We start from the raw sequence: 27,290 nt of genomic DNA, 5'->3' as shown, positions 1-27,290 counted from the left end.
TCCAGAAAGGAAGCAATGTCATAGTCCTTCCCACCCTCTCATTTGCAGAAGGAACAAAGACTTCTTGACTGGAGAAAGTTAAAATGAAAGACCCTCATTCTGATAAAAAGATCAGGTCAGAGGTTGCCAGAAGCCCCGAAGGAGAGGAAGATGGACGGGTGGAGCACAGGGCATATTTAGGAGTGCAAAACTGTTCTGTATGATACTCTAATGATGAATATATGACATTGCCCATTTTGGAAAAGTCCATAAAAGGCACGACACAAAGAGTGGGCCTAATGTAAATGATGCAATTTAGTTAACAATAAACCTATCAAGTTGGTCCATCACTTGAAAGAAATGCACCCCTTGAAGAGCTTACTAACTGAAGCTGTGTAGGCAAGAAGGGATATATGCATATATGCAAACGTTTTATACTTTCTACACATTTCTGTAAGCCTGTTCTTCAAATAGTCTATTAAAATGTTTTTTAAAAAATAAAAGACTGTCATTCAAGCCCAACCTGTTTGATTTTTGTGGAGGAAACTTTGCATGAGGAAAGCGAGCATGGTAGTGTTAGCCAAGAAGGCCTCTCGGAGACATTATTTATGTACTCTGCAATGTGCACATTAAAATACAGAAATTTTAAATTATGACCAAGGGTTTGAAACATGTTGGATTACATGTTTAAATTTAACAAGAAGAGGAAAAATATTTCAGCTTTTGGACTGGCGAGAATTAACAAGCTAATTGCTCAATCAGTCAGGGCTTTATGGCAATGACCTTGAACTAAGAGCCTGTTCCTAGCTTCAGCAATTGGAAAGATCTGACTGTATAGGTGTTTGGTTGTATGGATATTTGGGAAGAAAGATCACATTCATTTCCAAGTTAGAATACTCTGATTTTTCTGTTAATTGTCGGTTGCCAACAAATCTAGTTCTGTACAACTTCTTGGAGTGATAATGGTAGTTAACACTTATTGAACCCCTGTCCCAGGTATTGTTACATTTATTATATCATTTAGTCATAACAACACTGTGAAGTAGGTGCCATCATTCAGTTTAACAGATGATGCTGTAGAGAGATCTAGAATCTTCTCCAAGGTCTCCCAGCTGGTGAACAGCAAAGCAAGAACCTAAACCAGGCTTTCTGACCCCAAACACTGAGCTTTTTCCACCTCACCGCATTGCCACCTATTTTTTATAGTTCTTATATTTACCCACTTCAGATTATTTCTGATAGTCTTTTTTTGTTTTTGATTTTTTTTTTAACATTTATTTATCTTTGAGAGACAGACAGAGAGCAAGTGGGGGAGGGACAGAGAGAGGGAGAAACAGAATCTGAAGCAGGCTCCAGGCTCTGAGCTGTCAACACAGAGCCCGATGCAGGGCTCGAACCCACGAACAACAAGGTCATGACCTGAGCCGAAGTCGGACACTTAACCGACTGAGCCACCCAGGCGCCCCTCTGATAGTCTTATTAATGTAATCAAGCCTCAGTTTTCACCAAAGGTATGAACTGTCAAGAAGCAAGCAGCCCCCTCCACTTTCATTCTGCACATTGCGGGTGGTGGGTGGGGAGAGTTAGGCAAGGCAGTCCTTTTTTTTTTTTTTTTTTTTTTTTAGAAAAGATTAAAAAAGTGTTTTAATTTATTGTTTAATTTACATCCAAGTTAGCACATGGTGCAACAATGATTTCAGGAGTAGATTCCTTAATGCCCCTTACCCATTTAGCCTATCCCCCCTCCCACAACCCCTCCAGCAACCCTCTTTGTTCTCTATATTTAGGAGTCTTTTAGGTTTTATCCCCCTGTTTTTATATTATTTTTGTTTCCCTTCCCTTATGTTCATCTGTTTTGTCTCTTAAAGTCCTCATATGAGTGAAGTCATGATATTTGTCTTTCTCTGACTAATTTCGCTTAGCATAATATCCTCCAGTTCCATCTATATAGTTGCAAATGGCAAGATTTCATTCTTTTTGATTGTCAAGTAATACTCCATTTTGTGTGTGTGTGTGTATGTGTGTGTGTGTGTGTGTGTGTGTGTGTGTACACATATACCACATCTTCTTTATCCATTCATCTGCCGATGGACATATGGGCTCTTTCCATACTCTGGCTATTGTCAGTAGTGCTGCTATAAACATTGGGGTGCATGTGCCCCTTCAAAACAGCACACCTGTATCCCTTGGATATATACCTAGTAGTGCAATTGCTGGGTCATAGGGTAGTTCTATTTTTAATCTTTTGAGGAACCTCCATACTGTTTTCCAGAGTGGCTGCACCAGTTTGCGTTCCCACCAGCAATGCAAAAGAGATCCTCTTTCTCCCCATCCTCGCCAACATCTGTTGTTGCCTGAGTTGTTAATGTTTGCCATTCTGACAGCTGTGAGGTGGTATCTCATTGTGGTTTTAATTTGTATTTCCCTGATGATGAGTGATGTGGAGCATTTTTTCATGTGTCAGCCATCTAGATGTCTTCTTTGGAGAAGTGTCTATTCATGTCTTTTGCCCATTTCTTCACTGGATTATTCATTTTTTTGGGTGTTGAGTTTGATAAGTTCTTTCTAGATTTTGGATACTATCCCTTTATCTGACATGTCATTTAAGCAAGACAGTCTTAAGTTATCTTCTACCTTCATCTCATTTTGAAAAATAAGTGACAGTATTTAGATTAAACTGATAACAGCAACCAATATACTCCGCAGCTGTACAGGTCAGTAACAATATGTTGTTAGGAATCCTATATTAATGAATTGTCTCTGCTCTCTACCATATGTTGTAATCCCAAACCACTAAACACCTCTTTTTTTTAAACACAGGAGAAAATACAGCCTTAGCACTGTTGGTTTATCCTCTTAAGTCTATCATGCTTTAGACACATTCTCAGGGAAAATGCTCAGGAAATTTTTGTGTTGTTTAGTTACAAATTCTATTCTTCACTTCTCTATGCTATTGATTCTCTCTGTTAGCATGTAGGAGGCCATTGGTACAGCTACTGTGTTTTGTCTATTTTGCATGCCTCAAAAAGGAAGAGGTTTGGGTGTTTTTAAGGACAAGGTGACATCATAAAAGTCAGGCCACTAGACTGAGAATCAGAACTGGACCCCTCTCCTTTCATATTTGCTACTGTAGCTATCCCAAAGGCTGATGACTGTGTGAAGAGCAGCAAATCATGTGTCAGCTTTAAAGGCATTAGCTGATTCACAATGAAAAAACAGAACACTGAAGGGACACCAGCAGCCAGAAAGCTGCATACAACCTGACAGTTCAGAGGCTTACTCTGACCCACCAGTGAATTTTTTTGTTGTTCGCTTTACATGATGTTTGTCCTCACAAATTTTTAATGTTTATTTATTTTGAGAGAGAAAGAGAGAGAGAGCTCACAGGCATGCGAGCAGGAGGGAGGCAGAGAAAGAGGGAAAGAGAGAATCCCAAACAGTCTCCACATTGTTAGCGCAGAGGCTGACGTGGGGCTCGATCTCACGAGCCATGAGATCATGACCTGAGCCAAAATCAAGACTTGGACACTTAACTGACTGAGCCACCCATGTGTCCCCGTCCTCACAATTTTTTTATTTTCCAATATTTTTAAAATCTGAAAATTTTAAATCAAAGCCCATATCATAAAGGAATGCATGCCACCCCAAGATGAGTGTGAGCTTTCATTGACTAAGGCACCTCTGAAGCAAGGAGCTGAAATGGAAAGTCTCAACAAAGAGAAAATAACGTGTTCCACTCTTTAGTACAAAAGCTCAGGATGGATTAAAGTGCCCGTTATTTTTCAGAAATAAAGCAACTGCTCATAAAACATTTATCCCAACTGATACTCTTGTAACAACAGAAACAAAAGAAGAATTTATAATAGTCAAAATAAATGTACCATATAAAATTTCAAACTTCTGTATAATAAAATCTAACAAAGCTAACAGTAAAACTTAAAAATTAGAGAAACATAAATAACATGTTTGGAAAGAGGTTAATAGCTTTTTCCAGTAAAAAGCCTCACCTTGTCTGAAATCTATAATTGGCAAAGGATACAAATATAGTATTCATACAAAAGGAGATAGGAAAAACAAACATCAAAAAATAGCCTCACTAAATAAATACAAATCAGAACATTTAAAACAGGAAAAAATGATTAATTATGAAACAGGCTTGGGGTGCCTGGGTGGCTCAGTCGGTTGAGCGTCTAATTTCGGCTCAGCTCTTGATCTCACAGTCTGTGGGCTCGAGCCCCACATCAGGCTCTATGCTGACAGCTCAGAGCCTGGAGCCTGTTTCGGATTCTGTCTCCCTTTTTCTGCCCCTCCCCCACTCACACTCTGTCTCTCTCTCACTCTCAAAAATAAATAAACTTAAAAAAAAAAGAAAGAAAGAAACAGGCTTGGCAAGAATGTGAGCAATCTGTGCATTGTGGCAGCCCTGGGAATGATTTTCTTCACATTTTGTGAGGGCTGTTTCACACACTACAAGGCATCAGAATGGTTATACTCGCTAACCTGTTAACATCACACATTGCAATATGTATGTCAGAGAAGCAAAAACAATTTTTAAATGCTATACACAAATTATTTTTTGTTGCAGCAATATTTATCGTGTATGTATAATGAATAATATTAAAGAAAATCAAACACTTGACAGTTTGAGATTAGTTAAGTCAATTATGATAAATAATAGGTGATAATATAGAGTCATTAAAATTAATAAAATGACTAAACTCACATTTTTTAAAAATTGTATTGTTTTTTAAAAAGGATGATTGTTATATGTTATGGTTACATAACTCTGGAAAATACATATGTGTATGGTTCATATGCAGTTCAGAAGAGAAAATGAAGAATTGAAAGAAAGTATTTGTAGGGTCATCTGGCTGGCTCAGTTGGTAGAGCATGAGACTCTTGACCTTGGGTTTGTGAGTTTGAGCCCTGTGAGAAGGAAGGGAGATGATTCATTTTCAGAAAAAGCAAACAAAAGCTGTGCTGTCTAATTAACAGTAGGTTTACAACCTATTGGAAATATATATATATATATATATATATATATATATATGAAGCTCTCCCTCCCCCATAATGGAGTCCCAGACCCTTGAGCCCTTCACTTCCTGGTTCTTCTTCCCCTCTCTGCTTCACTAGGCTTATTTTCATGGCCTTTGCAATAAGCATGAACCAAAGAACAAAGGGGAGAGGGACCAAAAGTCTCTGCATCACCTCAGGGAATGTACATTTGTTCCAATCAGACTACTTTTTGCCTTAGTAGGCATAGGACATAGGTGATGTCTGCATAAGGCTGTAACCTCTGTAGTACTCAGCCAATGAGGAGCCAGGGGAGGGACTTGCAAGCTAGGAGATAGATTGTCTGCTGTAACTGCCCCAAGTGTGCCTGCCCATCAGACGCACTCTTGCAAGAACGTTGATTAAAGCCTCACTTCACTGTGCTCCTAGTATCCGTGTCCCTCCTTTGATTGGGTCAGTGGCTTATTTCTCACAAGCCCCATGTTGGGTGTAGAGATTACTGAAAAATAAAAAAAAAAATTTGTATTTATTTTTGGGATAGTGCAAGAGGCGGAGGGATAGAGAGAGGGGGACAGAGGGTCCAAAGCAGCGCACTTCACTGACAGGCTGATAGCAGTGAGCCTGATGTGGGGCTTGAACTCACTAACTGAGATATCATGACCTGACTGGAAGTCGGACACTCAACCAACTGGGCCACCCAGGTGCCCCTAAAATATTTTTTTAAACAAGAAAGTATTTGTATAGGAAAAGGATTATGGTTAATCATCTCTAAGTTTTAGAAATATTTTTCTGAGTTGTTTTAATAATAAATTTAGATTTTCAAAAGACTGCACAATGGAGCTAATGTGGCAAATTGAGCACCAGGTCCAAGGCTAAAAAATGGTTGTCAAAGCCTAGAAGGAACAGGGGCTTGAGAAATGTAAGCAACAGAGAGAGAGAGAATTTCTTCAGCAGCATGGGCAGTGCCATGGTGACAGAGCCATTAAGCAGATTCCAGGTTAAAGAAGACAGAGGTAGGGGCTACTGGCTGGCTCAGTCAGTTAAGCAGCCCAGTTGGGCTCAGGTCATGATCTTGCGGTCTGTGGGTTTGAGCCCCGTGTCAGGCTTTGTGCTGACAGCTCAGACTACCCTCAGAGGGTAGTATGTATAGACGCAACAACGAATCTGCCAAATTTATTGAGCTGCTGTTCTTCTGGTCAAAAGAGTGGGTGGCAAAAATATATATATAAATCAGGTTTTCCAAATTAGAAACAGCATTTGCTTCCTACTCATCTTGCTTCCAAGTATCTAGGAGTCATCCATATTTCAGAAGCTCCACAGCCTTTCTTTTCTTTACCTCTCACTAAAAACCATTATTCCCCCCACCTACTCCTATTCTTTTTTTTTTTTTTTTAATGTTTATTTTTGAGAGAGAGTGTGAGTGGGGAGGGGCAGAGAGAGAGGGAAACACAGAATCTGAAGCAGGCTCCACTGTCAGCACAGAGCCTGACACGGGGCTCAAATCCACGAGCCGTGAGATCATAACCTGAGCTTAAGTCAGACATTCAACCGACTGAGCCACCCAGGCACCCCTTTTGTTTTTCTTTAATAAGAACAGGAGTAGGGGCTGTTCTTATGAAAGAAAATCGAAAGGGGCACTTGAGTGGCTCAGTCTGTTAAGCGTCCGACTCTTGGTTGCAGCTTAGGTCATGATCTCATGGTTTGCGAATTCAAGCCCCACATCTAGGCTAGCTCTGTGCTGACAGTGTGGAGCCTGCTTGGGATTCTCGCTCTCCCTCCCCTGCTTGCTCTCTCTGTCTCTCTCTCAAAAAATAAATTAAAAAAAAATTTTTTAAGAACAACGAAAATTATTGTGAATACCAGGATTGGATTTTGCAGACTCAAAGAGGAGACCATGCAAAGTTTAAAGCACTAAATCACTGAAATATGAAATGATCTCCCCTGGTTCTTGCAGTTATTTTGCTCTGAAAGAAGCATATTTACAAGGTGTTGGAAATCATGAGAGTAATCACTAAGTTTCTTTTCAGATATATACTGTATTTAATAAGCTATTTATTGAGCACCTACTATACACTGAGCTTTTGGAGGCAGAGAAAAGCAAAGCCTCACCCTGTCAGAGAAATCAGCCTAGAACAGGCTCACCCATTCATTTCAGGGTTCTGCATGAGAAATAAAGTCTATATCAAGAGAGGTTGTATTTGTACCTCAGAGCTAGAGGAGCTTAATCCTTTAAGCAGTCTGTCAGCTCAGATTCTTTGGTTGCAAGCAACAGATTAATTTAAAGCGAGGGGAAAAGAAGAGATTATCAAAAGAATAGCGGGGAGCTCGATGTTTTGGAGTAAGAAAGAGAGTAACTGATGATGCCTCTGGAGCCATGGGATTCAAGGGATATTAGTGGCAGGAAATAGGGGCCTATGCCTTTGAGGCACTGACATTGGAAATGACTCAGCCTCACCCACTTTCGATGCCAAAAGTCTCTGCTTCAGATGCAAATTGGTTTTACCTTGGGTCACATGCTTGGCATTAGGGGGCCAAAGAACAGGGAATCTGTGATTGGTAGACCCACCAAAACTACATGAAGGGAATAAAATCAGTACAATATACACAAGCCAGCTAAAATTATTACATTCTGTCTCCAATTTTTTACTTTTTTAATTGTAAATATATTTCCCCCCAGTGAGGTCCCCAGAGTGATGAATGATGAACACTGGCATTAGAAGTCAGGATGGCAAGTTTTCCAAGGTCTCCGGGCCTGTTTTCTTATCTATCAATTGAGAATATCCATCTCTATCTTTCCCTTCACAGAATTATTCTAAAAATCTCCTGAGATATACGAAAGTGTTTGGGGTAAAATTTTGTGTACATTTACATTATCAAAAAAAAAAAAAAAAGATTCCAGCTTTCATACACTTTCATCCATTCATTCAAAAAATATTAATTGAACACCTAGCAAATGCTAGGCACTGCTCTAGGCAATTAGTGTATGCTCAGAACAAAATGGGCAAAATCCCTGGCCTCTTAGAGCTTACATTCTACTTGAGGAGTGAAATAGGCAATAAACTAATACATATTATCTCAGTAGGGAAAAAGAACAGCGAGGGGGATAGGTTGTATCCAGGAAAGAAAGGGGAGAAGGGCAGGATTTGTCTTTTTAAAAAAATAAAATTTTTTAATGTTTATTCATTTTTGAGAGACAGAGTGTGAGCAGGGGAGGGGCAGAGAGGGAGAGAGAGACACAGAATCCGCAGCAGGCTCAAGGCTTGGAGCTGTCAGCAGAGAGCCCGACGCAAGGCTCCAATTCACGAACCGCGAGATCATTACCTGAGCCGAAGTCAGATGCATAACCCGCTGAGCCACCCAGAGGCCCCAAGATTTGCCTTTTTAACCACACGGTTAGGGTAGACTTTACTGATAAATGACATTTGAGTAGAGACTTGCAGAAAATGTGGGGAAGGAACAGTATTGATTGCTGGCTAAAGAGTTATAGGCAGAGAGAACAGAAAACGAAGACCCTCACCTGCTCCGTAGACTTAAAGAAGCATGAGAAAGCCCAAGTAGCTAAGCAGAATGAACAAGTGAGAGAAGGATATGAAGTCAGGAAGTGTGGGCCTAAATCATGAAAGGTCGTGTAGACCATTGTAAGGACTCTGATGTTTACTCTATATGAGATGGAATACTGTCACCAGTCATTGAATGACATGGTATTTTGAGGAGGTTAAGCTGAATCCTGTGCAGAAGACAGATTGAGGGGGTCAGGGAATCAAATAGAAGCCTATTTCATTAGGCTAGGTAAGAGATGATGGTGGCATAGACCAGAGTGGCTGGTGGAGGTGGTGGAAAGCCATCAGACTCTGGGTAAACTTTGAAGGTAGGGTCCACCATATTTTCAGCCACACTAGGTATGGAAGGCTAAAGAAAGAGAGGAGTCAAAGATGACTCTAAGGATTTTGGCCTGAGCAATTTCAAGGATGGAGATTCTTTGATGAGAAAGACTATGAGAAGCAGTTTCCAGTGTGTGTGTGTGTGGGGGGGGGGGGGGGGCGGGGAGTTAGCTTATTTCAACGTGTTAAGTTTGAGATGTCCATTAGATATCCAAGTAGAGAGACTGAGTAGAGAGTTGGGGAAGATGTAAATGTACAAGTCATTGACATATAGGTAGTATTTAAAGCCAAGAGTCTGGATAGGAAAGTGAACATAGCCAAAGAATCAAAGGCATGCCAACGTTTATGATCAGAAAGGTGGGGAGGGACCAGTAAACAAGACTGAAGTAGAACAAAGGTATCCTTGAAACAGTGAAGAAAATATGTCAAAGAGGATGAAATAATCAATGGTGTCCAACCTGATACATGAATAAGGTGAAAACTGATCTGGCTTTGGCAACGTGGAGGTTATTGATGGCTTCGACAGGAGTCATCGAGGTTATAGGTTGGGACAAAAAGCCTGATTGGAGTGAATCCAAAAGAGAATGAGGACAGAGGACTTGAAAACAAGTATAGACAACTCCTTAGAGGATACAGAAAGTGGTAGTGGTCGTGTGTTGAGAGATGTGCACTGGGGGCTCGGGACTTAGTCACATCTAAGGCAAATGGTGCATGAAATACTTTCAGTGCATTTCCTGCTGGAGGTTTCAGAACTAGTCAGTTATCTAACCAGCTGTCAGATGTTTCAAATGTCCACATCTGAGCAAGACGCAAAGCACAGTTTAGGCAGCAACGAAATTGGTGGTCTTGACCTCTGTGTATCACTGGGAGCACTGATGGTGTGGGCAGAGACCACTCAGGACATTTGACAGTACAGGCATCTCCCTTTATCTGATTCTAGTCCATTCCTAGAAGTATGTTGGCTAGTGAATTTCCAGATGGTGGGAGTCCTTTCCATTGTTTTAAATGAAAAATGAAAAACAAAAACAAAAAAGGACACAAAGCATTCCCACCTCACCCAAAACCCCAGTCAATTTCTTTAAATTGTCTAAAGCGGTCTTAGACACGTATAAATGTTTAATAGCTTAGACATGATGCATGGATTGTTATAAATGACAATCCATCACCGATTTCTGCATAATATAAAGCATTTAAAATACCGCTTCTTGAAAGCATAATTAGTGGATATTCACAGGTGCAGTATGTGGAGTATGTTTTCCCTCCACAATGCAATGAATTTATACTAACGTAAATACTAAAATAAAATGTTAAAAAAACATAACAAATACAAATAATATCTAGTAAAATAAAATAAGCAAGGCAAATTTTTGAGTGGTTACTTATTGATTAAAGAGGTAGCTCAGTGACATCAGATGGCCTAGACCGAGCATGTGAAAGACTAGGTGAAGCCATGAATGCGTGAGATTTGCCCATGGCTAAATCCTAGGACAGTCTTCTCTCTTTGGCACTGGAGCCCCCAGATGTGTGTGGCTGCAAGCTATCAAATGAAGCTTCAGAAGAAGCAATGGGATGAGGAAAACACGAACCTCATGTCTGTTGGCATTGCCTTGCCGTCACTTATGTGGCTCTTGACAACACACCCCTGGGCCCTGACTGCACTTCTGAATGATGTCCATACTCCCGTCACTTGCAACCGCCATCATTTTGTCTGCATTGCTTAAATTTATTGTCAAGATTTGACGTTGAATATCCACTGCTTCTCTTCTTCTTCCTCTGGCCAATGTTAAATGTGAAGTTGAGCAAGTTCCACTTTATTAGAAAGAAATTTTTCGCGTGATCTGTGGAGCAGATGCACATAGCTAATGCACAGCACATTCATTCAACATGATCCTGGGAGAACAGCTGAATATCACAACTGCCGCGAGACATCTTATCACTCAGACTCAGACCCAATTTAAACACATTCGGTGATGCTCACAGGAAGATTATAGTGGATTTTCTATTCAGATGGTGGATTTCGAATTAAAATATCTGCAAGTTGTTCTAGGGAATAAATATTAAGAGTTCAGATCACAAGGGATACCTGTAAATGGTGTTCGCTTGAAAAGCAGCACAGGCTTTAGCATCAAACAGTCCTGGATCCATAGCCAGACTCCTTCATTTATTAGCTTGTAAGATCTTGGGTAAGGTAGTTAATCTCTATGAGACTCAGTTTCCTTGAATGTGAAATGGGGATAATAATACTAATAGGGTTATCATAAGGTCATAATATGCATGTATGATGTCTGGCACACACATTAGACGCCCAATAGACGGTAACTATCTGTTAGTCTATTAAATGTATGTGGGTGTAAACAACAGAAATTGAAAGAAAAATGTGTAAAATAAACTGAATATAGCCTATTTGTTATTGAGGCAATAAGAGGAAAAGGAGACCAGTTCTTGTCATGCACAAGAGGGGGAAGCCACGCGTGCAAAGGCAAGATGTGATGTTTCGCCATAAGTTACATTTGTCTCCCTCATCTTGGCAGCAACTTATAAGAAAGCAGTGCCAGTATGTTGAGTGTTTTGCTGAATGTTTGATGATGTTAGTGTTAAAGTTGGAAATGAATTCCACCATTTTATTCTTCTACCGTAGTAGTAACAACTCATTGAATCCTTATATAATAGACATACCATACACATTACGACAGGTCCAGCCCAAGGACTATTTTCAGACACATTCATAATCTACTTTCTGGGGGTCAGCATTATATGGGTGGTCACCACTGGTACAGAGATGTCCCAGGAGAATCCATGGGACCTGTGTAGCTCTCGGGACCTGATACACCTCTTGCCTTTCCTAGACCAGCATTCTTTTATTCCCTAGGGCTGGGCATCTGCCTCAATCTCAGGTGGTCTCCCTAGTCCTGCCTTGTGCTCAAGCTCCTATACATGGGGCGTGCTCTGTGCCCCGGCTCACCTAGAGCCATTACTTCTCCAGGGATCCCAGAAGCTGTCATTGATACAGAGCCATTGCTGCAGGTGCTGTCATGGAAGAAAAAAGACTCCACTGGAGTCTGAAATCCCCAAGCTCTACCTCTGCTGCCCTCAGATGGACTTCCTGGTATACCCAGGAGGCAGACCCATGCCTGAATCACATCTGGCTAGCTATTTATTCAGGATTGGAGGTAGAAATGGAGAGAATGAAAGGAAAACCCCTCAAGAGAATGGGAGGAAAAAGAAGGGGTGCCTGGGTGGCTCAGTCAGTTAAGCATCTGACTCTTGATTTGGGCTCAGGTCATGATCTCATTGTCATGGGATCGAGCCCTGCATTGGGCTCCATGCTGGGCGTGGAGCCTACTTAGGATTCTCTGTCTCCCTCTCCCTCTGCCCCTCCCCAACTCACATGCTCTGTCTCAAAAAAAAAAAAAAAAAAAAAAAAAAAAGAGAGAGAGAGAGAAAATGGGAGGACACTGACATCAGTCAAGTGAGATGGTTAAGAGTATAATAGGCTCTGGAGCCAGACTGCCTGGGTTTGAACCCCAGCTCTAACCTTTGCTAGTTAATGTGACCTTGGACAAGTTACTAAGCTATTTTGTTCCTAAGTACCTACCTCATAGGTTGTTATGAATAGTAAGCAAGCTGCTACAGTGATAAAGTGTTCAGAGCTACGCCTTCCACAATTAACTGCTAAATAATTATTGATGATGACAATGATGGTGGTCAAAAGCCCTCAGCAGAGGGATGACACCAGGCTCCTTAGCACTGACATGCTAAGTGGGCCCTGTTTCTCCCTCACGACACACGCCTGCTGCACTCTCCCCCTCAGCCATATTGGTCTGTTTCACAACCTCTTCCACCACTGCACCAGAGGTCACTTCTTTCCCTCCGTTTCTGCCGCCTTCAGAGTGCTTACTTTCCCACCAAGCCTCCACGTTCTACCTCTCTTACTTTAAATCTTATCTCACAAGCCACCTCCTCTACAAAACTGAGGAGACCTGGATCAGCGTACATATCATGGGGTATAAATATTTGCTTCCTCCCTAGACTCAAGCTGATTAAAGGCAGGGACGTGGGGCGCCTGGGTGGCTCAGTCGGTTAAGCGTCCGACTTCAGCTCAGGTCATGATCTCACGGTCCGTGAGTTCGAGCCCCGCGTCAGGCCCTGTGCTGACAGCTCAGAGCCTGGAACCTGTTTCAGATTCTGTGTCTCCCTCTCTCCCTGACCCTCCCCCATTCATGCTCTGTCTCTCTCTGTCTCAAAAATAAACATTAAAAAAAATAAAATAAAAAAAGACAAACAGGGACATAACCCTCCTGTCTTCATCCCATGGTACTTCAAGAGTGCCTGACATGTAGTAGGCACTCGGTGTGTCAGAAGTCTTTCTTTCTGCAGGATTGACTGTCATCATTGATGTCTGTGACCAAGTAATACCCATTTCATAGAGAATTTGTGAGGATTCTGTTAGATCTCATATGTAAATCACTTAGCAAAGTGCCTGCCCCATATAGTCGTTGTAACTATTGTTATATAACTGCTGCTGTTTGGTTGTACGGCAGAAAGAGCCCAGTCTTCGCAGCTAAACAAACATGGAATCATAGACCAGCTCTGCCACTTAAAACCTGAAAGGACTTCAGTCCAACTGTCAATTGTGGTTTTAATGCCTATCTCAGTGCAAAAAAGTAAGCAATCAGTAAATATTAGGTCCTTCCTTTTTCTCCTCTCTGGCTGTCTAATTTTGTGACCTGCCTGATTTTACTTCACTTCCCTGGTCCCAGGTCCCTCATCTGTAAAATGAGGACATTGAGGGGTGCCTGGGTGGCTCAGTTGTTTAAGTGACCCACTTTGGCTCAGGTCATGATCTCACAGCTTGTGAGTTCAAGCCCCACATCGGCTCTGTGCTGACAGCTCAGCCTGGAGCCTGCTTTGGATTCTGTGTCTCCCTCTCTCTGCCCTTCCCCTGTGCGCACGCTCTCTCTCTCTCTCTCTCTCTCTCTCTCTCTCTCTCAAAAATAAACATTAAAAACAATAAATTAAAAAAAAAATAAAATGAGGACATTGAACTAGATGATCTCTATGTTCCTGCCAGATCTAAATGTCAAAATTATCGAATTCATCATCTCTTCCCCTTAAACCTTCTTATTCTGTGTCCCTGAGAAAGGTTCTTTCCTTGATAACTGTTCGGTGCTTTAGTTTATTAAATTGTCTCAATTCTTGGTGTCTCCTGCTCTCTCAGTCTCTCTGTAGTGACTGTGGGGCCTTCCAGACGCAGGAACCATTCATAAAATAGAACTATGTATGAGCAGCTCCCTGGAAAGTGTGCTGCTCAGGAGCCCTTGGTCCTGGCTGGGTTCCTCTCACAACGTGTAGTATGGTGAAGGCTGCCGAGCTCGCAGGGAGGGATGCTCTCCTACTCTGCTTGGGTCCAAGGAAAAAGTATCTGCATCTAAAAACAACCCTAGGGGTGCCTGGTGGCTCAGTCAGTTGAACGTCCGACTTCAGCTCAGGTCATGATCTCATAGTTCGTGAGTTCGAGCCCCGCGTCGGGCTCTGTGCTGACAGCTGTCCCTCTCTCTCTGCCCCTCCCCTGCTCACGGTCTGTCTCTGTCTCATACGTAAATAAAGATTTAAAAAAATGTTTTTTTAAACAAGCCTGGGGCCAGGAGGAGAATCACACTCATGGCCTTTCCTTTCCTACTCTGCCACAGACTTTGCAAATGGGCATCAAACACTTCTCTGGACTCTTCGTGCTGCTGTGCGTCGGATTTGGTCTGTCCATCTTGACCACCATTGGTGAGCACATAGTGTACAGGCTGCTGCTTCCACGAATCAAGAACAAATCTAGGCTGCAGTACTGGCTCCACACCAGCCAGGTGAGTGCCGCGGGTGTCCTGCTCCAGTATTCTTAACTGTCACAATTCTCAGTGGTGGGAGAGTCCAGAGCCCCGAGTCAGAACGACAGGTGACAAGTTCCCAAGAGACCTAGGGTGGTGTAGACAGTGTAGAAGATGGAGTTCTTCTATCCCATTAATTCACTTTCCCCTTGAATTAGCCTATCCCACAACAACCTGTCCTTTCCTATAAACCTCCACTGTTGCTCACATTGGAAGCAACAGAATTGTTTTTAACCTAATTTCACTTAATAGCAACAATCTGAAGAGATGGTGTGAAAGATTTATTTCCTACAGACTCCATTCTAGCTAAAATTGAAACTCATTAACTGAGCTTCGAATCCCTGTTTCCCTTTAGATGAACCCACTGAGCTCTATTCTGTCCCCATTTTCAATGGTCCCAAAGTGCCAAGTCCACTGGTGCCAAGGCAGAGCCACACAGGATCGAAGGCCGGCCGGGTAAGGCAGACACCAGGACACTCATTCACGGAAGGACTGAAACCGCCAGGCCAACAAGCCCTTCAGGCACATTCCCTTGCACAGTGCCCCCTGAAGGCAGCTGGCACAGAGGGCCAAAGTAGAAGAATCCAAAGGGTACTGAGAATCAGAAGGGGAGAGGTCTGGCAGCAGCATCAGCTGACCCCGGTGAGGCAGAGGCCCACGGTGCCATCTTGATCTCCTGCCAAGGGCTCCCTTGGGGCTCCCTCCAGCCTCCTGGGCCTCATTGGGCTCTCAGGCTGCCCAGATGCCAACCTCTCCGTTGTGTTAACACCATCCCATCCCCTCCCCCCTTTTTTTTGATAAGTCACTGTCATTGGTTTCATCACTTGGAAGAACAGGGTTCCTGCTTCATCCTGGAAAGTATTTGGTCTCCTCAGGAGAACTCCACAGACAAGTTACCTTCATTGTGTGCTAACGTGACTGGCTTCATTCATTCTGAATGCTTGCCTGCTTTGTTTTGGCTGGCAAGCAGTTCAGATTTAAGTTTCTGACTCACCTTTTAGCAATTCCACAAGGCCTTTTGCCACACACGTTGTGACAGCTCTTCTTTCTGTCACATACCTTTTTACAACCCAGAGCGTTTTTTTTTTAATTTTTTTAAATCTTTATTATTATTTTTGAGAGACAGAGAATGAGCAGGGGAGGGGCAGAGAGAGAGGGAGACACAGAATCCGAAGCAGGCGGCAGGCTCTGAGCTGGTAGCACAGGGCCCGATGCGGGGCTCAAACCCACGAACCACGAGATCAGGACCTGAGCTGAAGTCGGATACTCAACCGACTAAGCCACCCTGGTGCCCCCAACCCAGAGTGTTTCTAAGCTACCTATCAAATTACTTTTTTCCCTCCAGGTAGTAACAACTTAGAATTTGGTTCTTTTGAGATTTAGGGCTGAAGGTTGTTGATCTGTTTTGGGGCATCCCTGGAAATGTGTTTAAAGAGGCTAAAATAGGGGCGCCTGGGTGGCGCAGTCGGTTAAGCGTCCGACTTCAGCCAGGTCACGATCTCGCGGTCTGTGAGTTTGAGCCCCGCGTCAGGCTCTGGGCTGATGGCTCGGAGCCTGGAGCCTGTTTCCGATTCTGTATCTCCCTCTCTCTCTCTGCCCCTCCCCCGTTCATGCTCTGTCTCTCTCTGTCCCAAAAATAAATAAAAGATGTTGAAAAAAAAAATTGTTTTTAAAAAATAAAGAGGCTAAAATATTAGTAACAACTAGATACACTGTTGAATCTCAGGAGGTACTTTGTCCCAGACTGTGTGTTTCTAATGTGTGAATCTGTTCTTTCTGCCAGAGATTACATAGAGCGCTCAACACATCATTTGTAGAGGAAAAGCAGCAGCGTTTCAAGACTAAACGTGTGGAAAAAAGGTAAGAGACCAGCGCCAGGTGTCTTTATGTTGGTTAAAATAAAAGTGGAGAGATGTTGAGGTGTCTGGGTGGCTCAGTCGGTTAAGCATCCGACTTTGGCTCAAGTCATGATCTCATGGTTTGTGAGCTTGAGCCCCATGTCAGGCTCTGTGCTGACAGTGAGGAGCTTGGAGTCTGCTTCGTACTCTGTATCTCCCTCCCTGTCTCTCTGCCCCTCTCCCACTTGTGCGATTGCTCTCTCTCTCTCTCTCAAACATTTAAAAAAATTTCTAAAAGATAATAAAAGTGGAGAGGTGTAACTGAGACTCCCTGCTCCAAGGGGAAATAATGTATAAATAATTCAGATCAAATCAGGACCAAGTTAATGATAGCACCCTCAGTAAAAGTATATGTGATTTCAAACAGAAATAGAACAGAGAATAAAAAATATATCTGTACGTACATGGACACTGAAATGCAGTATAGGCAATATATGTCATGGTTAGCAATGAGGCTGTGGTCTCTAAAGTCAAGCGTCTGGATCCAAATCCTGTCACAGACACTTGCTATACATGTGGCCTTGAGCAAGTTACTTATTTAACCTCTTTGTGCTTCAGTGTCCTCATTTGTGATTGTGATAAAAGCAGTACCTACTTCCTAGAGATGCTGTAAGGATTAAATGAGATAATACATGTAAAGCCCTGAAAACAAAGCCATTTTAGCTCTTGTTATCATGCACAGAGTACACATAAGACTTAATTCATGAGTACTGCAGGCAATTCGTTTCACACAGTATTGCCTTTCTGGCATGTTTCTGCTCCCTACTCCTTTCCAGTACTCCTAGGAATATTTGAAATATGCAACAGACATGTTCTGCTTAATCCATTTCCTGGCATTCTTCCTACAAACTCCCTAGAAAAAGCGTCTCGTTAATAGGAAGTAAAAAGCATTAAATGCATTGAGGACATCTGAAAACCGAAGCTTCACACCTTCCCCACATCCAGCCTGGGAATGGCTGTTGTGGCTGAAGACGCCGGTAGCATTTGGCCCAGCTCCTGGCTGGCCTCTGCTGCGTGCTGCCTGGGGCCGCCCACCTCCTTCTTTCTCAGGCCCAGAGGCCTCAGTTCAGGGCACCCCCTCTAGGCAGCTCTGGGGCAGAGCTTCAGCTCAAAGTTCAGCTTTCTGGGTAATTTTGAAATCTGCCACTCACGCTTCTCATAATAGTGGAGAAGGAAAAAGGGGTGAAAAAGCATTTTTTTTCATCGTTTGTACCTCCTCTGGGCCTGCTGCCATCCCATTGTCTCCAGTTTGCATCTAGTTTGTCAGAATCCTTTCTGTTATCTCTCGGAGCCCCTCTTTCCAGTCAGTGAGCACCTCCCACCCTCTCAGTCTGTGGTATTCCTGGATCATATTGCAGCCCTGTCAGCGACAAGCTGTAGACTAATCAGGTCACAGCTGTTCTATGTCATGTTACATAGGCTTTTTTTTCTGTAATTATTTTTAACACAAATTTTTTAACCAGAGGAACACAAGAAGCATAGCAGCAAAGACATTATCTCATGACAAAGCATTTGTTTACCAGCCACAATAGAAACAGGAAGCCCAGTGATCCCATTTCCAACCGTGATGTGATCCCTAGTCACCTCTCTCTCACCTCAGTTGAGAACCAAATGTGTCTTCCACTCAATGGATCCATTTTTCTTGGCAGATTCCCTTTTGGATCCCCTTATTTTGAGGAGCTAAGACAAAACACGCCCTCATGGCCTATCCTGGGTTCACGCTCGCTGTGCCGCCTCCCTACAGCCCGACACCCGGCTGTACGTAACCTTTCAGATGCCGTGAGTGTTTGAGGTCCCCCCAGCTGTCACGTCTCCTCGGAATGGTCTCATGGAGTACTGAACTTCAGTGTCACATAATTGGTCTGTGGAAGCTCGTTTTGCTCATTTTTAGTGTCAGATGCAGTTCACCCACAGGTCACATTACACTCTAAGGCTGAGGAAGGTTCAATACAAAACATAACCTAAACCCTGTAGAGGCTTCCAATTAGACACCAGTATCTGTCATCTTCTATTCATAGGGAGCCCAGAGCCACATGTCGATTACCAGCGCTCTTGTAAATGCTGGCAACCAGACTTTGTCATGGAAGCCAGCTTTTGCTTATTCTTCTGTATTATATATACTCCCAGATATACATACAAAGCTCTGGAGAAAACCACATGGGCTATCTCTACTTACCTGATTTCTGTGGTTGCCCAGACATACCAGGAGAATTTGCAGACACACTTCTCCTAGGTTTTCCTTAGGAATCATTCTGTGGTCCCAGAGTTAGGTCTGTTGGGTTGAAAACGCTTTCCCTCTTTTCTTGGAAGAATATCTATGCAAATGCCTGTGTCTGCTACACCTTGGCGTCCCTCCAGTGTGCCCCATATTTATTGAATGAATAAAACAATAAATTAGTGGGTGAATGCAGATGAGTATGGCCCCAAGGACCGGGGATGGTGGATTGTGTGTCTACCTGCTGGAGAATAAAGATTTGAGTTAAAAAAGAAAGATAGGTGAACAAATTACTAACATGTGGATTTGAGGAAAGGCTTAAAGAAATTCTGGGCCATGATATGAAAGTAGATGTTGTTCCTTTTCTATTTAAAGCAGAGAAAAAAAGTAGATATTGCAAGAGACTACGCCTAGTCTTTGGTTTATTGAACCTGGGATTTCATGTAAGTTTTGGTTTATACTTCACCCCACTGGGTCTCCAATACACCCCCATTTCCCCTTTCTCCTCACCCCCAGATACACGAAAACTGTAAACCAGAGGAGACGGTCTTGGAATTTCTCAAATTCAATTGGAAAAGATTTGAAGGAAAAATTCAAGGGAACCGTAGGGCTGGAAGTAAAATTGTAACTGCACGTCTGATCTAGGTGTAAAGCCGGTGGAGCTGTTTCACAGCCCAGGACCCTTGAAAGCTAAGCTCTGGTGCCACCTGCTCATTGATATGAGACTTAGATGATGAGTAATGTAAAGGAACCGCAGGGTATTTTGGAATTTATTTTAATGGCTTGGGGCCTGTATCTCTTAGTTTTTGCTGTGTAAGAAAATTATCTCTAACTTTTTTACAACAACAGCAAGTTGCTTAGTAATCTGTGGGTCAGCTGTGCAGTTTCCTGATCTGGGCCAGACTTGGCTGAGCTTGGTTACATTTGCTCATATGTCTGCAGCCAGCTTGTGGAGAGGGGAAAAGCAGCTAAGCTGGCTGGTCTGTGGCCTCGGCTGGGTCAACTGGGAAGACTGGGGACTCTCTGCACATGATCTGTTATATCAGCAGACTAGTCTGGACTGGTTCCCAGTGTAGCAGCAGGGTCTGAGAGGGACCCTCAGTGAAGGTGCACGAGGCTTCTTAAAAGTTTAGGCTTGGAACTGCCACGTGCCATTTCTGCTATTTTCTGTTGCCAAAACAAGTCATGAAACCAGACTACATTCAAGGGGGAGGGAAAGCCAGACTTCCCCCCCTGCCCTTGAATACCCCTTGATAAAGATGAGCTGCAAAGTCACATTACAGAGGGACATGGATGGAAAGGAGGAACAAAGGATTGTGACCATTTTTGCAGTCTACCACAGGGCAAGATGAAACAGAATCATCCTATTAAGCCCTTGTGTTTCTGTACTCATCCATGTAACTGAATCAAGACTTTATTACCCCTCCCTGTTCCCCTGCCCCTGGAGGTCCTCCCCTTCTTCTGGAAAGTAAGAATCCAGAAATAAAGTCTTGATTCAGTTACATGGATGGGAACAAAAACACAAGGACTTTATAATAGAGTGTTTCTACTTAGGTTTGCCCTGTGGTAGATTGCAAAAGTGGTCATAACCCTCCTCCTCCCCCCCACCGTCCTCCTCCCCGGCTAGAAGAAATTAGAAGCTATCCTGCTTAGGGCTCCAGTCTGTTCTTGAAGCAAGAAACTCTTCTCATTGCATCTGTCAGTGGATTTCAGGCACCAAATCCTCCTCCTCTTGTGCCTGGCCGACAGTAACTCTTCCTGTCTACAGCCATCTCTGAGATGGGGTAGTTGGTTTGATGGAAGCCTAAAGGAGGATTGTGACTCTATTCCTATTGACTTTTATTCCAGCAAGAATTTGAGGCTTTCTTGGGGTTTCTTTTTAAGCTTCAGACCCGAGCTGTCATTCTCAGCCCATGTAAAGTCATCCCTCTAATGGAAAACTTTTTGCTGAAACCTGCAGCTTGTATGTTTTTATTCCCCTCAAACTCTAGTAAACATCAGAGTAGTCCTGTGGGACTAAGGATGAGCTGTTTGATAGTATCGATGCTTCGAGTCCAACAGATTCTCACTTTTCCTAAAGCACCATCTTTATGGCCAGAGAATGTTTCAAGGCACTGCTGCTCTCTGAGCCTCACCAGCAGGAAGGGACTGGAAAGACATCCAAGGTACTTCATAAAATATGCCACACCCTGGTCCATCAGCCCTCCAGATGACACACCCATTCCGATTTGCTAAGACCTTGAACTGCAGTTGAAAAAGAACTGTATTGACTCTTTTTGTCCCTGTGCCACTCCAGCAGGAATCTGTCCCTGGCTTTGTGGCTTCACCTCTGAATGCATAACCAGCTCCACGGCCGCAGTTTGAAATGGCCAACAGTCGGGGGACAGCACTCTAAGAGCTGCAGAATGGAAGGTAAATCTGATGTGTCTTTGTTTCCTAGGTCCAATGTGGGACCCCGTCAGCATTCCAGTGTGTGGAATACTTCCAGTCTGAGTCATGACAACCGGCGGAAATACATCTTTAGTGACGAAGGAGGACAAAACCAGCTGGGCATCCAGGCCCACCAGGACATCCCACTCCCTCCGAGAAGAAGAGAGCTCCCTGCCTCACTGACCACCAATGGAAAGGCGGACTCCCTAAATGGAGCTCGGAACTCAGTGATGCAGGAACTCTCAGAGCTCGAGAAGCAGATTCAGGTGATCCGGCAGGAGCTGCAGCTGGCTGTGAGCAGGAAAACGGAGCTGGAAGAGTATCAAAGGACAAACCGGACTTGTGAGTCCTAGGTGACCGTGCTGCTCCCCTTCTCAGTTCCTGGCATTCCTCTGAGCCCTTGAGACACTTTGTAATGCTCTTTTGTAACTACTGACACAAGTATGGGGAAGGTGAGGTCTAAGTCTTCTTAGAGGTCAAGTCTGCTCATCCCATAGCCTAAAACGCAACCACAGCTCTTCAGAAGCTGACTCTCTAGCTCTCCAGGGTAGGGGTATTTCAAGAGCAGGGATCGTAAATTAAGAGTAAACTGCATGGTAAAGGGTCTGTAAATGACCGAGCAACCCCAGCTCCTGAAAACCTTTTCATCGGGTGCCACACACATAGTTCTGGGTTTTAGCCCTTTCTCTGCCCTAACACCAACAGGAGATAAAACTGTTCCTCATACCTGGTTTTAATCTTAGTATAGAACAGGATTATCCAGGGTTGGGGCTTTTGATACAAGTCTCCCATCTACATTTGTTCCTACATTCTGAATGTAGAGCCAGACAAGGGCCAGAGAAAGGGCAGTGAGGCGGGTATGTAAAACATTAAGTGAACTCATTAGCATCACAGCAGACCAAGGACTGACTGGATCAGGCAACAGCCATGTTTTTGAGAGGGTCCTGGATCTCCGACACCATCCTGACCCACATTTAGTAGGACTATGAAAGAGGAGAGGGATGTGGTGAGTGAGTGGGAACAGGACAGACAGAAGAGGTGAGTACATTAAAAATGTACACCATGCTGAAGAACAAAAGCTCCAGGCCAGGAAAGCTCTTTGGCTAAGGAATGAATAGGACTGTACTTCCAATCTAAGCGTCCCCACTAGAGTGTGCCTTTTATAAAGAAAAGCAAAGCACGGATGTGGCCTTAGGATGATACTGGAATATCCCTGCTTATTGCCTGTACGGGACATGTGAGCTGGCACTGTGGGTGAAGTGAAAATGCTCTGCAAACCACATTCCAGGCCATTTTCAAATCAGCACTTGTCTCAGCTCTAGGAATCCCAAAATCAAACCTCCCCTGCAAACACCAAGCTTTAACATTTGGGACTGTCCCCTGTGTTGTCCAGAGCTATATTGGTCACTACCCAGTCCGTCTCCCAGCCCCACACCCACTCATCCCTGAGGGGCTGTGACCAGGTGTGGTCCCTCCCTTCTCCCCCAGGCCCCACCCAATGTCCCGAGAAAGTGATACCAGTACCCTGGCTTCCCCTCTGTGCCGGCATCCATGTCCTGGTTGCCATGATGTGGACATGCGTGCAGGAAGGGAAAGTCCTGGCCAACTACGGAACATCAGTTCCCAGGGCTAGTGGAGGTAGGAAGCATCTAGGAACCCATTAGAACGTGATTGCCAGGGCCTTCCCCCAGCAGATGGGGTGAGCTGGGGAGTCTGGAGGTGAGCTCAGAAACCTACTTCTTAACGAACTCTCCCAGGTGATGGACAGGTGTGATCCAACAATTACTTTTCAAGAAACACTTCAAGAAGTATGGCTGCTCCAGGCCCGGGGAGAAGTAAGAGCCTTTTTGAGTTTATGTTGCAGCACACAGCTGCTGACTGACCTTCCATACAGCCACTTCCACCCCAGGGCACCATTCAGGACTAGACTTCTTTACTTACCAGTTATTTTGCTCCGCCCTCATATCAAATGGAACGCCCACAATGAATTCACACCACTGTCCCAAAGCACGGTGCTCTGTAACAGCTGCCCATCATTGGAAAGGCTCCTCAATCACAAAATTTCTCCTGTGTTTCCGCCAAGCACTACCCAGTCCCCAGGGAAAGATAATTCCTTAAGCTGTAATTAGATAACACTTTAGTTAATTGTCCGAGAAAGCCCTGGGGTGGATGTAGGCACAGAGATACTGATGAGAGAGGTGGGAAGGTTCTAGTTGAACTTCAGCCTCACAGATGAAACAGAACAGGGAGCCCTGGGAACAGAAAGGACAATTCTGCTTTGAAATGCCCTATCCTCCCATGTTCTCGCCCCAGGCCCAGAAATAGGTTTGCAACTGTCTTTGGAAAATTATGCCTGGTAGCCATCCCCACCCATCTGCAACAGCTGACGATGCTGTAGACTCTTGCCATCATGCTCTGCGCTCCCCAGACCTCTGCGCGGCCTGGAAGGCTGATGTACAGGTGTACCTCAACTCACGTAACAGCCATGCTCCTAATGTACATAGACATTTTTATAACTCAGCTCATATTCTGACTGTCCTTGAGAAGCTGGCTATTTAAAGGAACCCAGAGGTGAATTCTTTTGTAAAAAATCCTTTTGTAATGCAATTAATTATCCCCTAACGTATCTGTTTTGTAAGTTTGGATTTTTGTATAACGGGTTTACCTTAAGCTTCTCTCCTGGGGCATTCTGAGCAGTGGTAACATGCCAGACGGCCCTGCCTATCCACAAAGTAGATGGCCAGTGCACAGCTTCTCAAATATCTTCTGAGGAACTTGGCCAAAACGGTGGCCAGGATGCGGCAAGCAGCAGCAGGGGCTGAAAGCAGGCTTACTGCTGTCAGCATTGCTTAAAATGCTTCCATTTTCTGGATAAAAAGAAACAGCGTAATTGCTTGTGGTGAGATGAAGCTGTCTTAAGTAGCAATGATTGTTTTTTATCGGTAGTAATTGAACAGTGTTTTGCAATGTGTGAAACAGTGTGTTGTGTTTTATAGAGTTCATGAAATGGAGGGTCCTTTGAAAACCCTCCTTTCTGTTCTCCACCTCTGTTCTTTCAGCTCCCCTTAGGCTCAGAAAACACAAAGATCAAAATCTTCAGGTGGAGGGTGGTATTTTAATAAGGAAAAAAGATCAGGGATGCTACCTTGCCTCCTCTTCTGGGCTTCTGTTTCATGAGATCAGGAAGGCCCGTTCTTTTCCAGTCCAAGCTCTGGTGTGGTGAAACCTGGAACATGACAGCCTGATTGTGTTACACAACCCATCCCATGTCCCAAGGGGAAATTCCTCTGGCACAGGAAGCACACAGTCAAGTACGACGGGGTGATCAGGGGTGATCAGGAACTGATAGGGCTACACTTTGGTTCCTGTCAATAATAATAAGGGCCCCAGAGTGTGGATGCCTCGAGGTGGAGAGGCAAGGGGATCCTTCCAGCCATTAAAGAGGAGTTGGAAGAATGGGAAGACAAGTGAGGCAGCCACAGGGATACAACCAGTTGAGCTCTTCAACATGCCTGGAGGGGACTCTCCATTATTCATGGATCCTGCTGTTGCACAAGCCCTATCTGGGAGCTTCCGCTTCTCTGCCAACCAGAGCAGCCACCAAGTAAAACTGAGCCATGTCTTCCAGGCTGGGGGCTTCCAGTGTTGGTGCTGGGTCCAACAAAGTCTTGGAGCTAATACGCACGTCCTAGGTGTGGATAAAGAATGAAGGGGAAAGAAAGTACTTTAGAGCCTCTCTTCCTCCCAACTCATTTTTGATAGGCAAACCAGAAAATCCTGTAGTCACGGAAAGAACCGCTTCACGACCTGCTCTGTTGAGTTGTTCCTTTCTTCACCCACCAACACCACCCATCTAATCCAGGACTCCTTCACTTTTTCAGTTTAGTCCCCAATCGTTTTATGAAAATAACGTATTTAGAAGTATTTTCTTAAGGTTTGTAAAGAGTGCATTGTGTCTTCATTGTACTGTGTGTGCAATCGCTCCGCTCCAGGAAGAATTGAAATGCTGTCTCGTGAGCATGAAGTGAACAGGCTGTTTTGCTCCAGCCACTTTTCTTGTACAATCATGTGGATGGACTAGATGTCCTCAGGTCTTTTCCATCTTCAGTTTCTATGACTGTGGAATAAATGTTCAGATAGAAACTTCATTTTCCAATGTACTGCTGGCATTATCTTTGGGGATTCAAATACGGGCATGGTACCAGCCCCTTCCTCATAGGAGACCCAATCATGCTGTGATTTATACATTTACTTAGTTGAGATAACATGGTCCCAAAACATACTGAGAAAACTCAGAGCCCAGGCATCACAAAGTAGAATCGAAGTGACTTCGTCTGAAAGACATTCTAGGAAATTCCACAACATTGAGAGATCTCTAAAAAATTCTGCCCGGACCACCCTCATGTGGTAATTCAACAGCCTTCTGCTTGTTAAACAGCCAAGTGCTAGAGACACAGCAGTGAGTAAGATGGGCATGCTCTGTAAGCTCGAAGACCTTCTCATAATCTGCCCTTTTCCCTACCTATAAACAGACAATACTGTCATAGCTAACATTTACTGAGCACTTATTTAATCTTCGTTAGAACCCCATGGCACAGGTTCTCTAGACCTAGTCTAAAGTAGATAAACTCCATGGGGCCCCTGGGTGGCTCAGTTGGTTAAGCGCCCGACTTCAGCTCAGGTCATGATCTCACGGTGCGTGGGTTCAAGCCCTGCATCGGGCTCTCTGCCCCTCCCCCACTCATACTCTGTTTCTGTCTCAAAAATACACAAAAAAATTTAAAGTAAACTCCATTTTACAGATGGCAAAACTACAACTCAGGGCATTATGGAAGTTGCCCAAGGTCACACAGCTAGTGAGAGTAGTGGCAGGATGAGACTGACACACAGGTGGTACAATTCCAGAACAGCCATTGTCCATTGCCAGGATTCTGATCATTGCCTTACAACTCCTCTCCTTCCTCCAACCCCCGTTCAGTCTGCCACAGCTCCCCCAGCCCCTGCCTCAGCCTGGTCCCCAGCTCCACAGAAAAGGAAGCCGATGCACTAACTGCACCACTGAACTCAACACTGTAGCCCCCGAGGCTCAAAGAAACAGCTGTTTTAGGCATCTCTGGCTTTCTGGCCCAACCGAGAACTGGTACAAATACAGCTGAAAATCAGGCAGCAGTCCCACAGCCTCAGGCACTCTGCAGTTTGTGACACACCCCACACTTTTCGTGGCTGGCAACCTTGCCATCATGAACCTGCTAGCAGGATGCATTCTTCACACACATTCTTTGGGAATATAACCAAGTTGAATATCATACAAATACAAATCTTTGGCAATCTAATTCAACCACCAGCTTACCCAAGGTTGTTTTGCATCATTCAGTCATTCATTGGATGCGTATTTTGAGCCAGATGTTGTGCTAGCTGCTGGAAAGAGAAAGATAAATAGCAGATTCTGACCCCACAGAGCTCAGTCCAGTGGGGAGATACTGGCAAAACAATGTGGCGTATATTCTGATAAATGCACATCAGGTACCATGGAGACAAAACACTTACCGTGTGTGTGTGTGTGTGTGTGTGTGTGTGTGTGTGTGTGTGTGTGTAAAGCAGAGAGGAAGCAAGCACTCTCCCATCTCTTCTTGTTAGGGCACTAATCCCAGCATGAGAGTTCAACACTAAGACCTAATTACCTCCCCCAAACCCCATATCCAGATACCATCACATTGAGGATTAGGGTTTTAATACATGAATTTTGGGGATACACATTCAGTCCACAGCAGAGACCTAGCTAAGACTTTTTTAATGTTAGCGTATTTAAAACTTTGTCTTCCTTGGGGCACCTGGGTGGTTGTCAGCTAAGCGTCCGACTCTTGATTTCAGTTCAGGTCATGATCTCATGGTTTATGGGATCAAGCCCCACACTGGACTCTGTGCTGTGAGCGTGGGATTCTCTCTCCCTCTCTCTCTCTCTGCTCTTTCCCCACTTGTGCGCACTCTCGCTCTCTCA

General features: G+C 44.0%; 1 protein-coding gene across 1 annotated transcript in view; it reads left to right on the top strand.

Moving 5' to 3' along the window:
• Positions 1 to 25,440, top strand: part of GRIN3A (glutamate ionotropic receptor NMDA type subunit 3A) — a 172,550-nt gene extending 147,110 nt beyond the window's left edge. The window contains exons 7-9 of the mRNA XM_019454312.2: positions 14,564 to 14,728; positions 16,533 to 16,609; positions 21,303 to 25,440. Of these exons, the coding sequence (XP_019309857.2) occupies positions 14,564 to 14,728; positions 16,533 to 16,609; positions 21,303 to 21,645 (585 nt within the window). The 3' untranslated portion in view covers positions 21,646 to 25,440. The remainder of the gene's footprint in view (positions 1 to 14,563; positions 14,729 to 16,532; positions 16,610 to 21,302) is intronic.
• Positions 25,441 to 27,290: the final 1,850 nt, after the last annotated feature.

Source organism: Panthera pardus, unplaced genomic scaffold (assembly GCF_024362965.1).
Source record: "Panthera pardus isolate Hobbes unplaced genomic scaffold, ASM2436296v1 HiC_scaffold_20, whole genome shotgun sequence".
Taxonomy (NCBI): domain Eukaryota; kingdom Metazoa; phylum Chordata; class Mammalia; order Carnivora; family Felidae; genus Panthera; species Panthera pardus.
Note: the sequence above shows the minus strand (reverse complement) of the source record. Positions and strands in the feature narration are given on the sequence as shown.